Source organism: Strix uralensis, chromosome 4, assembly GCF_047716275.1.
Source record: "Strix uralensis isolate ZFMK-TIS-50842 chromosome 4, bStrUra1, whole genome shotgun sequence".
Lineage (NCBI taxonomy): Eukaryota > Metazoa > Chordata > Aves > Strigiformes > Strigidae > Strix > Strix uralensis.
The window spans coordinates 57,997,089-58,013,573 of NC_133975.1; the positions used below are offsets into that span (position 1 = coordinate 57,997,089).

Consider the following 16,485-nt stretch of genomic DNA (forward strand, 5'->3'; position numbering starts at 1 on the left):
TGTTATGTCACAGATGCCCTGGCAGCACTCAGCTGAGCAGTTAGGTGGGTAAACAGACCCGTGCTGAGTTTTGTATCCCCAAGGCCAGACTGCTTTGGAGCTACTCACATCTCATTTTCTCAGTTTCAAGATGAAGTTATTTTTGTTCACATACATACAAGTTAGGGAGATAACTGAACTCATGCCTTAAAAATTATTATCATGTAGTATGGTATGAATTTAAGAAGTGCATCTCTAAGGTGTATCTGACATGAATTCAATGAAACTGAATATGAAAATAAAATGAAATTTTAGTCTGGAGAAGAGGAGGCTGAGGGGAGAGCTCATCACCCTCTACAACTACCTGAAAGGAGGTTGCAGAGAACTGGGGATGAGTCTCTTTAACCAAGTAACAAGCGATAGAACAAGAGATAATGGCCTCAAGTTACGCCAGGGAAGGTTTAGACTAGATATTAGGAAGTATTTCTTTACAGAACGGGTTGTTAGGCGTTGGAATGGGCTGCCCAGGGAGGTGCTGGAGTCCCCATCCCCGGAGGTGTTTAAGAGTAGGGTCGACATAGCGCTGAGGGATATGGTGTAGTTGGGAACTGTTAATGCTGGGTTGATGGTTGGACTGGATGATCTTCAAGGTCTTTTCCAACCTAGATGATTCTGTGATTCTGTGAAACAGCCACTAATCACAAGTCAGGTATAGCAGATCAGTAATCCTACACATTCCTAACACATTCTAACGTATTGCTGAAAACAATTTCACAATTAGCTTCCTGAAGCACATTTATTTTAAAAATTAAGATTCATGCCCATGATAGTTCTCCACAGATGTACTACAGGTTGGTAAATACCATCTTTATTTGACTATCCAGTCTCATGAAATAGAATTACTGTGTGGGACTACATGGTTAATTAAGGGTCTATCAAAACCACACAAATCTTCACAAAAATGTATCGCTTAGGTCCAGCCAATTGCTGTTGGTTGGAATTTTATTATATTAATTTCTGTTTTATATAACTGGTCATTCCATACCTAAACCTCTTTAACTGCTCTTGCTTCCTGTTTCATGTAAGGAAATATGTCTGATAAGCTTAGAAACACCACCTGTCTTCACTGTATAGGACAAAGTCAGAAATGAGGTATGCTGAACTCTGCAGTTTGAAAGATTCCACCCATCCACTCCTACACGGAAGACACAAAGAAGCTAAAAAGCTAAAATTGCACTAGACAGTTAAATGACACATTCTTAACACTTTCTTCCAATCCAATAAGGCAGGGAAATTACACAGAATTTTCCTTTAAAACCATATTTACACATTGGTGTTTGACATACAACCCTAGAAAGGATTAAATCAGGATACTGAAAGAATCCTAAAAGTTCCAGTCTCCCTGAGTCCTTGATGATGCCAGATGTTGCACAGGAACGCCTACATCTACTTTGGTTCACGGAATCCTACTGACCTACATTTCTAACTTTGGCTGACACATATTATTGTAAGGCCCCTTAGGAATAACACCAGGGAACTTGAGAGAGCAAAAGTATGATTTTATGGAAGAGTATACCTCCTTTGAGAAAAGTCTTTACCAAGCCATTAATCTTGAAGTCTAAAGCAGTTGTGTCCACAGGAGCATCTAATAGAATATACTTACACACTGCCCCTTTTTTTTTCCAGCTAGCACTCTCTCTTTACAGACAAAAGGATGCAAACAAGTTCTGTTGAATGCTCTTTCCAAACTGTTATTTTACGTATTCAGTTCATAACACCTCTTAATCCACCGTCTTTCATATGTAAACTCTCCTGACCACTGTGTTCTCTCCTTATGCTAGCTCTTCCCTATTATCAGTACATAAGTGCTTTTCTGTCTTAATTATTTTTTGTTGATCAGTTCTTAATTTCCTTTTGGTTTTTTGGACAAAATATGAGAAACACCATTTCTAAGTTGAGGAGATTCACAGGTCATATACAAAAGAATTTCTTTAAAAAAATACAAGGACAGCAAGCCATGGTGAAACACAATATTCAAACACCACTCAGAACTGCTTGCAATTCAAAACATTCATTAGCACCTGTTTTTCTAAAGTACTGATGGTTTTTCAAACAGCTTCTATTGGTTTTTAAAAACTGTCTGCAAGTTTAAAAACTTGACTGTGCCAAGGTGGCTTTCTAGGTCTAAACAATTCCTTCTTCATGTTTCCATGAAATTTACAATTAATTTTAGAGTAGACAGACATTTACCTTCCAGATATTTTTTTAATTTGTCTGAGCTACTTACATAGTTGTTGAAGACTGAACTATGGAACATTGTTCCTCAGGGTTCTTCAACTCCTGTCCTGTACTGAGTGATATTATCTTCTGTTCAGTAAGAAACTCCCCTCAAATCCCTAACTCTCTGAATACCATGACTTCCATTTTCTGCAGAGTCCCTAGTTGGTACTGTTCCTCTTCATTTTCCCTCATTGTCAAAATAGCTCCTGTAACAGTATGATTTTGATCACCTGAAGGGTAGGTCTCTACAATCTAACGCTGGAAAGACTATTTCCTTATTTTGTAACTTTGCATGATCAGCTGACTCTTACCTTGGATACTACACAGAACACTTCTGGATATTTTTTTTTTTTTTTTGTGTGTGTGTGTAGTTGGTGTTTTTCTCCTGCCTGAATCTTCACCCACTTATTTTGTTCCTATTTTTCTTGCACAGCTGTTCTTATTTATCTAAAATAAAGCTTTAGAATGAAATAGGTGGGTATTTCTACAGTGTAATTCTAGCTGTGTTCCAATTTACAACCATTTGAAAAAGTGTATTTATATATCCAGAAATAATTCTGCTTCTTTTAGAACTACAAAATAAATACAAGGACTTACCTTGAATAACATGAGAATTATCCTTCAGAAAGAAGTTATACAAATACTTGGGGATAAAAGCAGACATGCAGGCATATGCCAGAGCTGAAAGAATTAGAAAAATGAATACAGCTATGGAGGTAGAAACATACGTACACTTAGAAGAGATCATTATTAACCAGATAATAAGCATAAATACCTAAATCAATCTATACACAAAAATGATTGTAAAACATATAAAAAGGACATATTCTTCAATAAAGAATTTTAAAAAGCTCCTAAAAAAGTCTCCTTCTGTCACTGAGTAATCAATATAAATCTGGTTGGACCTGGTCTGCACCCAGTTTATTTCTGTACTTCTCAGTGACACAGTAATGAGATGATGTTTGGAAAGCCATGGTGATGTTTGTATCAAAAAGTGAAGGTCCCTGGATGAATAAAATTTTAGAAGGCAGTTTCAGGCAACTGCATTGTTGCAGTTATAGGTTTTCTCCTACAGAACTTACAGCCAGTTTATGCCCCATCAGACTCCCATCTCATCTCTAACTTCAGCTCAGAAAGAGACTAGAGTTCAGAAGAAAAACCACAGAGTGGAATATAATTAAAAATACTGTCAGAAAGACGGACAAAAACATCTTAAATTTCTCAACAGCTCCTCACATACATACCAGATAGAGATTAGAGGGTAAAAAATTTAGTGTTTGTACCCTTGATTAATTCCTGGGAACTTGGCTAAGAGACAATCTATTGTAACACAATTCTTAGCCATGGTGCTAGACCACAGATGTAAAACAGAAATGAGGGTTTGTTGTAAATTGTCCAAAGACAGTAAATATAATTTTGGGAGTTTCTAAGCAAAACATCATATTTATAGCAAATATGACATCGGATCGTGTTATAAATTAATTGTGTTACAACTTTTCTATCATTGAAATCACTTCTCAAATATCCAAGCCAAATGTGTACAATTAAGTTCATAAACCAGAATACAAAATTTTACATAATTCACTACTATTATGTTTTGCTTCAGCTGAAAGAAAACAAGGTTCTACAGTCAAACTGTGTAGGAACATGTCCACGAGCAAGAAAAATCTGTTGAAATGGTTGAATTAGTATGCACAGCAGGCATAATAAGAGTCATTTCCTAAGAAACTAGTTTTCCCCACACAGACCTTATATAAAGAAAGCCATGTGCAACAGAATAGAAGATTGGACTAGACCTGTTCTGAACAAATTGCATTCCAAGAACGTAAAGGGCACATATCCAAAGCTGGTCTGATAAGCTTTTAGGCATTTAAAACAATCATCAGCTTTTCTGAATAAAGCTAGTCTGACAGGTTGCCCTGGTTTCTGCAGAGATAGAGTTAATTTTCTTTCTAGTAGCTGGTATGGTGTTGTGTTTTGGATTTAGCATGACAGTAATGTTGATAACACATTGATGTTTTTAGTTATTGTTAAGCAGCATTTGTATTAAATCAAGGACTTTTCAGCTTCTCATGCCCTGCCAGTGAGAAGGCTGGAGGGGCACAAGAAGGTGGGAGGGAACACAGCCAGGACAGTTGATTCAAACTGGCCAAAGGGATATTCCATGCCATATGGCATCATGCTCAGTATATAAACTGGGGGGGAAAGCTGGCCGGGGGCCGCTGCTCAGGAACTGGCTGGGCATTGGTCAGTGGGTGGTGAGCAACTGCATTGTGCATCGCTTGCTTTGTATATTCTATTATTTTCTTCCTTTTCTGTTCTATTAAACTGCCTTTATCTCAGTCCATGAGTTTTATTTATTTTTTTTTTCCCCCCTCTGTTCTCTCCCCCATCCCGCTGGGGGCAGGCTGTGTGGTGCTTAGCTGCTGGTTGGGGTTAAACCACAACACAGGTTAACAGTTAGGTTAACAAATAATGCTTTCACATTAAGTGAGGCTGAACTACAGCTTCACTGAAAAAGACAAGTACTAGAGAAGCACTTCTTGCTATTCTATAATGAAGGTTATTTGTGCTTTTTCTTATATATTTATTATTGTACTTGGCAATAAACACAGGGTTTGAACCCCTGTTTGAAGAGCAGTACACCACATATGCTTTTCAAAAACCAACCATTTCTTTTGACTTGTGGCAACATGAGCTTTAAAGTTCCTTAGTAGCTACAGAAAGTTTCCATCTATAAGTGGGTGCACACACATCTGTCTACAACTAGATACAGATGACAGACTGTGCTTCCCCCTCATCCCCAGCAGAAAAAGGTACTCACCTTCATTGTTAAAATTCAAGTACAGAAATGGTGCACAAAGAGAGTCAAGACCTAAAGAGAGAAGAGCCATGAAGAAACTGCATAAAGAGCTCATTTATTGTAATGCACAAGATAGTCATTAATTTATCATGAAAATTTGCATACTTGATAATGATTACAATTCTGCAATGTCAGGCTCTGCATGTAATGCTGAGAACAACTGTGAAATCAATGCATGAAAACAGAGAGGATTTCAAATTGTTGAACTATAATGCTGAATTGATTATTCTGCCAAGGCTTCCAAGAAATGCATTTACCATCCCAAGAACTCGCTCAGTAACTTTTGCAGTTTTACCTTGGGACTGAACAGTAAGCGAGAGACTTTTTTTTTTTTTAATAAAGTGACTGAAACTTAAGGACAATAAATACATAAGAAAGAAGGGGGCACTTTGCATTACAAATTAAATACAAATTACTAGGATCTAAGTTTGCAATAATGCACAGATTCATTCTTCAAAAGAAACAGAAAGGAAAGCACTCAAAAAAAGCCTACGGGGTGGCAGGGGGCGGGAAGTGGGGGAGATATTTTTAAGTCATCACAGCTTTCCAGTTAATTATGTGACTGTGCCAACTAGTTGAACTCACCTTGCCAGTACACCAAATCAGGATGGGAAACAACCCAGGCTTTCAATACACGTCTAAACTTTGCATGGCCCTCTGGTGATGACAGCAATTCATCATACTGGTGGCAACGAGGAATATCAACTTCAATCTGCACCGCAGCCAAACATATAATAGAAAAAGAAATCAGGATAAGTGGGGTAGTACTACAGCAATCTTGCAACACTAGAGGTGGAAGTCAGCCAAAGAACATAGGTCAGACCACCACCATAAACACAATCTGCTTCCTCCATCACTCTCAAAATCAAAACTGAAAGGGGACAGGGGACTCTTAACAGCCCTGTCAAAGATTAACAACAGAGACTTTTTCCAGATTCATATTTCTAAAAGGGTTCTAACCCTTGAAAAAGGCAGAAAGCAGATTACAGTTATATTTTTTTTTTCAGATCCAACTTTTGGACTCTTTTCAGGTGCTAATATCACTTTGCCCTAAAGGATAATCAAATCAGACTTCTCAGAACATTGTACCCAATTTGATGGAAAATATTTCTTCACTCAGCCAAAAGGAACAGCTGTTGCTCGTGATGTCTTTTTATGTCTGGCATGGTTTCTTGGAGAACCAAATTGCTCAAGAACCCATTTTTGTGAAGCACAGCTCACCTTACAGGATCTCAGGGTACTCAGCACTATCTGGTACAAAGTCAAACAGGCACAACTAACATCTGATAAAAACAGGACTTTTAACAATACATCAGTAATATTGTCCACTACACTCTGCTGCTGCTACAGAAACAGTGATTCTGAAGTAAAAGAGGATCTCACTTTCCACATGTTATAACATAACTTGAGTTAAACTACTTGTTCGTATCTGTTTAGCAAGATTCTTGCTACAGCATGAATAAGGTTAGAGGACAGGGGGAACCCTTTTAGTATTATCAGCTACATCTGCTGTAATAGGCAAATGACTTTTGCATTACTTCAAGTGACAATATTTGATAGCACCAGAAGTCTTACTTGTCTGTCTGTAGGAATTGGTGTGTCTTTATCAATGGCATCATATTTTGCTTGTATGGCACCCTAAATGTGGAAGAAGAACACTTGAATTTAGAAAGACCTTACTAACATAAATGCATATTACAATGTACATGCTGATACACAGAAGCTGACTGGTTTTGTTAGGTGCTTTAGTTAGCAACTTTCTTTTCCTGAAAAAATTTCCTAAAGTACATAAAATTCTGAGAGTTGAATTTTAACAAACCCATCTTTAGTCTTATTCAGGACACATAGACCTTCCTGTGACCTCCTCTGTACCATCTTCAGTGATTTTCAGTTGTTTATACAGAAAGCTATGTACTTGACACAGTTTTCCATTTTCAAGTTAAGAAATGCTCTCAATTTAAATTTAGTGCTTACCTCAGCCACTGGCAAGTGGTTTTCAGCATCATCTCTAAAGGCACCGAATCCAGCTGTCTGTTAATTATTACTGATACTACCAATATACACTACTCCTAAGTAGCCTGTCCTTGCTTGAGTCCCAAGACAGACATACCAACAAGTCCATCTTAATGTTATGGAACAGGGTAACAACTATCTGCATTGTACAGATGGTAAGCTGATGAAGCATGAGAACCTACTCATCTCCCAAGACCCAGGCTACAATCTTGACCAGCAACTTGTTCTTTACCTTTACAGCTTTTTTTTTTGGTCATGTTATATAGCACTCAGCAGATCACATCCTAAGCTAAAGATCCTAAATAACCCGGGATGTATTATCTATAAGAACCTCTTTGCTGCACTACTGCAGATTGCAAGCAGGGTAGATGCAAAAGCTGAGTAGTCAAGCAATCTCTGTTAGGAGTCCTCATTTCAGGGACATCCCTTTCTAGTCCTTTGTCCAAATGGGTTACGTTTAATTTATTTATTTTCCAGTCTTTGGAGGAAGTGCATTGATTGGTAGGTGAGAAAAATACATTTGATATGCTTCATTGTGTTTGCCCAACTATTGCTGACCAGAGCAGAAGGATTCTAACTGCATTTGTCAAAAATATTAAAAAGCATACCAAAAAACCCCATTAACTACCAATTGTATTTAAACAATCTAGCAAAATTTGGCTGTATGGGTAGTATTTTTCTATCCCATAATCAAAATTTAAGGCAGTCAAGTTTATATACATTCTGTGAAATCAAATATTAGAAACAAGTAGCAAGTTTGTCTGAACATTGTCTTTGTTTACACAATTTCATGACTCATTTTGCTTGAAATTCCAGTAATTCTACCTGCCAAATCTTCAAATCCATTCCAGCTTCCCTGTCAATCCCATTCTTATCCCATTCCCTCCCCAGCCAGTACTGGAACTTCTGCAAAAGCCCTCCCATTACCCTTACCTCAACACCCAACAGAGCAGCCCAGGTTATGCCTCTCAGAAGAGGAGGGATGTCAACCCTGGCTTCTTTCCAAATTTGGTTTTTCTTATATGGGTAGGCCTTCAAAGAGAAGAGATTAACAGCAAAAAATGTTTCCATGTAACTGAAACAATTCAAATCCCCATCCCAAGACAGTCGTTCCCCCAAGGGACAAACGCTGTCAGACTGGACAGTAAATGCAAGTTTTACAGCAAGTCGGTTTCATTCCTGGAAGGCCTGGGTAGCGGACTACTGTTTGATGTTAAAACACTCACTCTTCCTCATAAATGTGTTCACGTGCTTTGGTATATATTTGATATATAAATTTACTAATCCAAATTTTTATTAAAAGTTTTTTCTTCATTATATGTTTCTTTTCATACCATGTATCCAACACTTTTTATTAAATATTTCCAGTTTATACCTTCCTAAGTACTGCACTTGATGCACATCAGCTCTCTCTCATTCTTAAGCAAGAATCCAACTCTCTGCGTATATGTAAATTAGGGACTGGTATTTTCCCCACTCAGTATAAGCCCCATATTTCTAACATGGCACTGCTACAGTGAAGACTGGTATTGTTTTCAAGTACCTTACTGCTTCAAAATGTAGAAAAGTTACAGGCATATTTACACCTATAATAGCTTAGTCTGTTATGAAATAAAGGATGAGAAATATTTTCTTCAGTAAATAACAGGTATTAGCAGCAGCTCTATTTTCACCTGCGCACTTTAAAATCTACTTTTATATTCATGACTACTGAAAAGACATATTTCTCATAATTTTATTTTCAATCTTATGCAGGGTTTTCTTCCCCCCTTCCCGCTGTGGTCTCTTGTATCTCTGCTTCCTTTTTCAATTACTTGGTCTTTTAAAAACCCTCTAATTAACAGACCAAATCCAATTATTCAGCATCAGAAAGATTCCATACCTTCAACAGCCTGTCAAACAGGATAATTCTATTTAGCTGGTACTCTGTGTCCCTCTCCCGGATGATCAGAGGAAGACTAGCAGCTGCAGACAGCTCATTAGTACTATTTGAATGAGGTAAAGTTGATTGGCTGGAAAAAGAGTTAGGATAGCAGTAGTGAACAAATACAAATCACTCTGAAAAAAATTAATATCCTGTGATGCATTTCTGAGCCAGAAACAAGTATAAATGTATAATTTTGAATATTCAGCAGAAACAGTTGATTTCCAGAACAGAGAAACAGGCTAGGATCCTCAGTTTGGTATCAGGGCCCTAAGTCCACCCAGTGCAGAGTGTTTATCAGTTCTCGTTGACTTTAAGAGCCAAATGAGGACATGTTAGGTCTGCTTTTGGAAGGCAGTTGTGTCTAGCTGTGCAGTGTGCCACTCAAATAGAACTAATAACTCAAAATTCAGTCCTTTATATATGTACAAACTTACACACACACTTACTCATCTTCAAGCAATGGATAAAATGCTTCCCCACCAACATCTTTCAGTCTCTAAAATGAAGAATAAAAATAATTATCAGAATGCTGCTCAGAATTCAAGCGGAAATATTTAGTGGAATACAAAACTATTAATTAGCAATTCATCTACCAAATTTAATAGCATGCCTTGAGATCTAAGCATTAGCGCAATCCTCCATCAGCAAAGAAACATACAGTCTTTAACACTAAAAACTTTTGCTAATACAGGCTGAGTTGATGGAAGTTCTGCCTGAAGATAACACTCATCTCATACATAAACGTATTTCCACATAAAAAAATAGCTGCCATGGGCCATGGATTAATAGATCAATACTATTACATAGTTCTTTTCCTTGTTTTTCTACATGGAATTCCTATCCAAGTAGCTGCAAAGCAACTGCACAACTTGGTTTTATGTTTTCAATCAGTTCAAGAGTTATGCAAATTTGAGTTCCTTTTAGTAGCAGCATCTGAAAGCTGCACAGAAATACAGACACTCTCTGGAAAGGTGACAGACAAGCATGCTTGGACTTTTGCCTGAAGTTTTCAGACATCTTTGGTGCATTGTGATTAATGTTTAATACCATCCTCCCTGCAGTGCTCTGTTTTGCAGTTCAATCCCTAACTTAAAGGCATACGGCACACAGCCTGTTCCTCCTGGAATTGACAGAACAGTTCATTCTCAGTTCATTCAGTACTCATCCTCTTTTGATTACAAGGATCATGCTCTGCTCTATAAAAGGTGTTTGAAGAATTGCATAAGTTCAAAAATTTATTTCAACTAACACTGCAAGGTTCAGGCTTGTTTCTTCCCCAAAAGAAAACTTCAGTATATACTTATTTGCTGCTGTATTTATAGAAGTATGCAGCAATATCCAAAATTACAGAATGAAGTGTTTTAAAAAAAGCTTTGAAAGCTGCCCTTTTAGTAGGAGCTGCAGTGCATATTACCCTTAAAATAGCTGTTATATATTCTTAACCTCTGCCCCCCCACCCCCCCATCCCTCAAAGCCCATCAACCAAGCAAACAAAACAACGCAGTTCTTTGGTCCGTTTTCATGTCTTTGTGTGAAGTAATGCAGAGTTCTACTGAAGAAGTATGTTTACACAGTATTTGCCACATTGCCCCTAAAATTAAGGTAATGGTGGCAGAGATAAAGACTTCAGGAGTCGCCTTCCTTTCTGTATTAATGAAGTGCTAGGGCTTGGACAATAGGCCCAAGCCAGAGTTGACCTATAGATGAATCCTGTACATTTTGTAACTGATAACCATTGTGCTAGAAGGTATTGTACTAAGTTATAACAAACCACCTATGCTGATGTAAAAAGTGCTAAAGTGTTGAAGTATTGAAGCCTGAACAACAGGCCTCGAGGCAAAGGTGCTAACTTCGTATGTAGACATTAGCGCAATATGTATGCTCATTAACGAAAGATGTAGCTTAGATATCATATACTCATGATGAATGTAATGAAAACATGTCTATCCCGAATGTATCTTCCTCTTTGTGTAGGGGCAAGTTAACAAGGCCATGAAGCCAGCTGTCTGGCCTTGGGTCCAGACGCATAGCCTTGTTCTAAAAAGAACATAAATAAATTAGATAAGCAGGGAAACTCCCTTAGCTTCTCCTTTGCGCCCTGGCCAGGCTCTGGGGAAATCTAATGTGAGAGTGAAACCAGATGTTCCGCTTAAAACAAAGGTGCCAGTTATTTTGGCTTGCTGATTTTTGGTATATAAGGCTGGACCCGCTTGCAGCGACTCTGGATGCCTCACCTACGGATGGACGCATAGCGTAGGATTTCCCACTTGCCGGGACAGGCTCTCCAAATCCTCGCTGCAACCAGGGCTCCCCAGCGTCTGCAAATCTGGATGATGGTAACATACCCAAGTGGTGATGTACCTTTCTTAATCACTATTCTCTCTCTCTGGTGGTAATGATTTGATGCATTGCCCTGTATTTTCCTATTTGTTTACTTTAAGTGCACTATTCTGTCTTTTCTTCCTGTATGTTTTCTGTATTACTCTGTTACATTATTTAGTTATCCCCAGTAAAATATGCCTACTCTTTTCACTCTGGTGTCCAAGTTTAACTGGGATCCTTAATCAGCAAAACAATTAACCCCTGTAATAATATGAAAAGGTTTTTTATAAAGACTGACAGAATTTCATTTGGTACTAAAAAAGCAACCTGCAAACAGTGCAGCATAAATTTCTAGTTCTACAGCAATAAAGCTCTGTAAGTGCAAAGACATGAGAACAATTAAAACATTTCAGTGACATATGCAGTAAATCTTGTGACTGATCATTACATCGGGCAAAATTATGAGTTATCATCTGTTGATTTTTCTACTGAAGATGGAAGAAAGCTGCATTACTGCATTTTAGCAAAACGCTTTGAAGTCACCTTTTGAACTAGTTGTTTAATAGCTATATATTCCAAAGATTAGTAATTAGCTCCTGGAAACTTGGTATCCAACTTCAAGTATAAAGCCTTTAAGAAGCTGCAACTGAATTGAGTTCATCTTTCTTTTGAATATTGTGAGCCACCTACAGACAGGAATTAAAGAATGCAAGATGACACTCACTGTTCAATTAGTTCAGTAATCGTGGAGAATATCAGGTATTACAGAACTATTTGGGCTACACCAGAACAAAGCAGGTAACAAAAATTAGGAAAGGGAGGGACACAGGAAGGGGATGGAGGGACAGAAGATAAATCAAATTTAGTAAGCTTTTACAAAGCAATTTAATAGCATAAATCACAATTTGACTCAGACACCGAGAAGTGTTCCCTTGGAATCATAACACTGTCATTTGTAGGAACAGTAGTAGGAGCTGCTGCTCTGTACTCCCTTTAAACAAATGATTCTGCAGTGAAGACATAAGAACAAGTGCACAATCTTATTCTTACGTTTCGGAGCTGGCACAGAGACAAAGTCACTGTTGTGTCATCTAGGAGGGAACTTCTATCTCGTCCTTGCCCAAAGCTCTCACCATCTTCTAACAAAAAGCTTCAAAAGGGAGAAAAAAAAAAAAAAATCAGGTCATTTTATAACATAAGACTTGAGTTAGAAAAGAATAGAAGATTCTTACATCAATCAGCGTTTCCTCTTTAAAACAAAATACTAGCTCTTAGAAGTATACTGTATTGACTCTGCATGGCATGAAACCTGCTATCAAGGGAATGTACAATCACCTTAAATTATTCAAACAGTTTTTGCTGTAAAAAAGCCCATTTCAGGTTTTCTATAACTTTGGTTTGCACACAAAGAAAGAGTAATGAGATATGGGATTAATATTCCCTTTTATTCCTTGATCAGGTCTGTCATTTATTGTGAAAAGCAAAAATAAAACATTATTGTCATATGAAAGCCATTTCCCACCATGACAAAAAACAAGCAAAAGCCTGACCCAGATCTTTTCTGTTGCAGTCCATCTAAGGATACAAATGCACCCAAGAAAGAGTATACAAAAATTGTCTATTTGGTGATCTTTTTAAAGCAGACAACATGAAATTGATTTCCAGAAATTAAGCTAACATTCTCAGTATCACTTAAAAGATGGAGTTAGACTGCATTTTTGAAATTAACACCTCAGCTTCAAGATCAATAGTATGATGAAAAATGTTTTCCCCTTGTAATTCAAAAACACATGCATTCACCTATGGGTGAGGCAATCTCTCCAAAATCTCACTCTAATTTTGCCACCAAAATAGCACTTAAAATCTAGTCCCACCTTTTTTTTTTTTTTTCCAAGATATTTCACTTTGACTGTGCACTAACTTCACGTGTTTTTAAAACCCAGAACCAGCAAATTTATCTACATGGACACATAACTATGCTTACTGAGATCAGACTGTAGGATTAAAACATGAATAGACTACATAAAATTGCAGTGTGTGCAGCAGTAAGATAAAAGTAGTTATGTCTAAAATGCTGTTACAGAATTCTAAGTCATAAAACTAGGCATTTTAAAATAAAGTAATCAGCTGATCTGCTGAATAACTGGGCTGACCATTCAGCACTGCTGCTCTGTGAAAGGGAATTCAGAATGTGAGGGGTTGCTACAGAATGTATTAAATTATATTACAATTACAAATCTGCTGTTGAAGCACAGTAAGACATTTTTACTAAAACTTAATGCTATTGGAAAGCGTGCTAATTTTAGAGACTTCCAGTTCAGTATTTTGCACTGCACCTACGTATCTTCAAATTTCAGAAAGCAATATGAAGTGCAGGTAGGGGACAGATATAAGGCAGTCAAATAATGCCTTAAATTGGGTAAGAGAAGTGACATCATTTCCTGCTCTTCAAGAATGCTATTTTTCACATATACAGGTATTGAAACTAAAAACCAAACCAAAATGTTCTCTCAGAATCAGTGGCCTTATCCACCCATTCTCCTTTCCCTTGAAGTGCTTTTCCTTCCTTACTTGGGAAGTGTGCAGACAGGTGGTTTTGATCGAATGATTTCCTTGTTGACAAGTTCTTTCTCCAAGTCTCCTCCAGCCAAACACCAAAGATAATAAACCTCTTCAATTGATCTTTCTGCTAGGTAATCACTATCTTCATCTATTAGGGGAAACCACATAAAAATGAGTTACAGCTTTTTAGGCAGCTTGTATTTCTTCCTACCACTCTAAATACATATAGTTGGGAAAAAAAAAAAGTTATTATGCTCGAAAGGTCCTCAACCTTAATGTGAAGTTATAGGAAAAGTGACCTTCCCTTTGCAAGTCCCCTTTAGGAAGATTTACAGAAAGAGCACATGGACAGAAGTCAGAAAAAAGCAAATATTTCTGCAGTTGCCTTGGTGTCAGAAAATAGAACCGACTGGATAAATACATTGAAGTGTGGATTTTTGCTTCCTGTGTGTCTTTAAAACAAACAAACAAAAGCAAGCACTATTTTGTACACAACACAGCACTAAGGGTAAAAATAAGAAACTAGTGATTCATAATGTGTAGTTATAATCTATCTTCCCTTCACATACCATAGCCATAATAACAAGGTATAAAATCTTAAGTCTCCAAAAATTGTATAACGAGATTTTCTAAACGTGTAGAAATCTGAGTTCATCAGAAAAAGTTGAGGGCTTAAAAGCAGTAACACTTTCAGCGTACTGTAGTTTAAAACTTAGAAATGTCATCTTTTATTCTAGAATGTGACCTCTTTCAGAAGGATTTAGTTTTCCAATATTCCAAAAAATCACCTCATGCTATGATCCAGCAGAATCCAATTGTCAATTCACAACACGATTTAGTGAAAAAAATCTGCCTTGTAAATGCACATGTCCAAATTCTAAAGGCAAAAAATGACGTTGATATTCCAATCTGGACTTGAATACTAATGATAACTATTTATTTCCTGAGGTTGAAACACAAAATCAAGATGCTCTCCTTTGACTTGCACACATCCCTCAAAACATGTTTGCCCAATCTCTGCCCATTAAACAACATACTACAAGAATGTAGTATTGTAACATTTAATAGTTTCTCTCCAACAAAGTATTCAAAGAAAACATGAAAACATTTTATTTTCCTTCCCCCTTCAATGACATTTATCCCACTACCTGCTTTTACCTTTACATAATTGACTTATGTCTTCAGGAAGCGTTAAATTAGCACACCTTGGAAAAGATGAGAACAGACCAGCAGGTTTGTGGAAAAGAGGATATACTGAGGATACTTCACTGAACAAACTGTCATGCAGCAATTCCTCTGGAGTTGGCCTTGAATTAAGAAAAGAGAATAAAACATTAAGAGTAAAGTGCTTCCAAAAATGTTACATTTCAGTAAGAAATGTCCCCAGTAACAAGTATTGGCAAGTTATTTTAAATTATATTGGATTTCAGAAATTTTTATACCAAAACCATCTACCAATTTTGTTCAATTCATGATGCATAACACACCACACAGTCTGCTTACACCCCAAGTTCAGATCTCACCTTTATTTAATATACATGGCATCTATTTCAATGCCCCTTTAATTCCTCTAAGCAGAGATGGAAAAATGCAAGTGCAAAGCCTTGATTAAAGAACAAAAGCATACTTCAGTTTTCAGAAGAAAGTTGTGGTGGAGCGACATCACAAAAAAGTACTTTGAAAGAAGAGATTTGAAGAAAGCAGCCCTAATTCTGGCTACAACAGAGCTATAGTAACCACCACCAACTTCCAGACATGGAATCAGTAAAAGCTGTGAACTTAGAACTACAAATGCCTGAATAGTTTTCCCCCAAAATACTCAGATTCAATTTAAAGGTTTTGCACACTTGATTTCTACAGACCTTCCCCCCTGCCCCCGCAATGCTTTTCCTTTAAAACAGTGAAAACCAACAAACCCAAGAATTTCTTATAGGTAGCACAAATCGTCAGTATTCCAAAAAAGGTTCTGCAGCAGGTCTTCTAATTTCATATTGTCACTAGATGCATGGACTGAATACTTGCCTCTTAGAAGGCTGGAATGTAAGGCATTTCTTCAGTAGAGCTATAATATTTTCAGAAAGGTCCTGGAACATAAGAAAAATATAGAGGAGGTCTGTTTATTACTGTCTTAATTCAGCAAGCCACTTAGCTCATACTTAACTTTTAACATACAGACTATTCCTTTGAGGGCAATACAATTATGCTAATAGTCAGAATCCTTTTACACAATGTCTCAAAATATACAGACGTTAAAATTCAGTGATTAATTCTGGGGGCGGGGACAAGTTGAACTGTATAAACCTACGCTATGAGAATGTATAAAGTGGACCAGATAGAAGACTAAGTTTCTAGAAGAAAATACTTAACTCCCAACACTTTGTAACTTATTAAACTATCCAGAGAGCTATCACATTTACTGTGATGGACAGTAATTTTAGGAAAGAATGAATATTACCAGTACTGGCTATTTGAAAGGATCTTGAATATGCAGTTCAGACTCATACTGCAGTACATCAAGTGACCAAATAAGTGAAAAAAC

General features: G+C 37.2%; 1 protein-coding gene across 8 annotated transcripts in view; it reads right to left on the reverse strand.

Moving 5' to 3' along the window:
* The window catches only part of TBCK (TBC1 domain containing kinase), a 112,345-nt gene that overhangs the window by 59,175 nt on the left and 36,685 nt on the right, over positions 1–16,485 (reverse strand). For all 8 annotated transcript variants that reach the window (XM_074866878.1, XM_074866883.1, XM_074866875.1 and 5 more), the window contains 11 exons: positions 15,969–16,030; positions 15,105–15,253; positions 13,956–14,094; positions 12,435–12,534; positions 9,509–9,558; positions 9,018–9,147; positions 8,069–8,167; positions 6,698–6,760; positions 5,708–5,834; positions 5,084–5,134; positions 2,857–2,940 (listed from right to left, as the gene is read on the reverse strand). In XM_074866878.1, the coding sequence (XP_074722979.1) occupies positions 2,857–2,940; positions 5,084–5,134; positions 5,708–5,834; positions 6,698–6,760; positions 8,069–8,167; positions 9,018–9,147; positions 9,509–9,558; positions 12,435–12,534; positions 13,956–14,094; positions 15,105–15,253; positions 15,969–16,030 (1,054 nt within the window). The remainder of the gene's footprint in view (positions 1–2,856; positions 2,941–5,083; positions 5,135–5,707; positions 5,835–6,697; positions 6,761–8,068; positions 8,168–9,017; positions 9,148–9,508; positions 9,559–12,434; positions 12,535–13,955; positions 14,095–15,104; positions 15,254–15,968; positions 16,031–16,485) is intronic.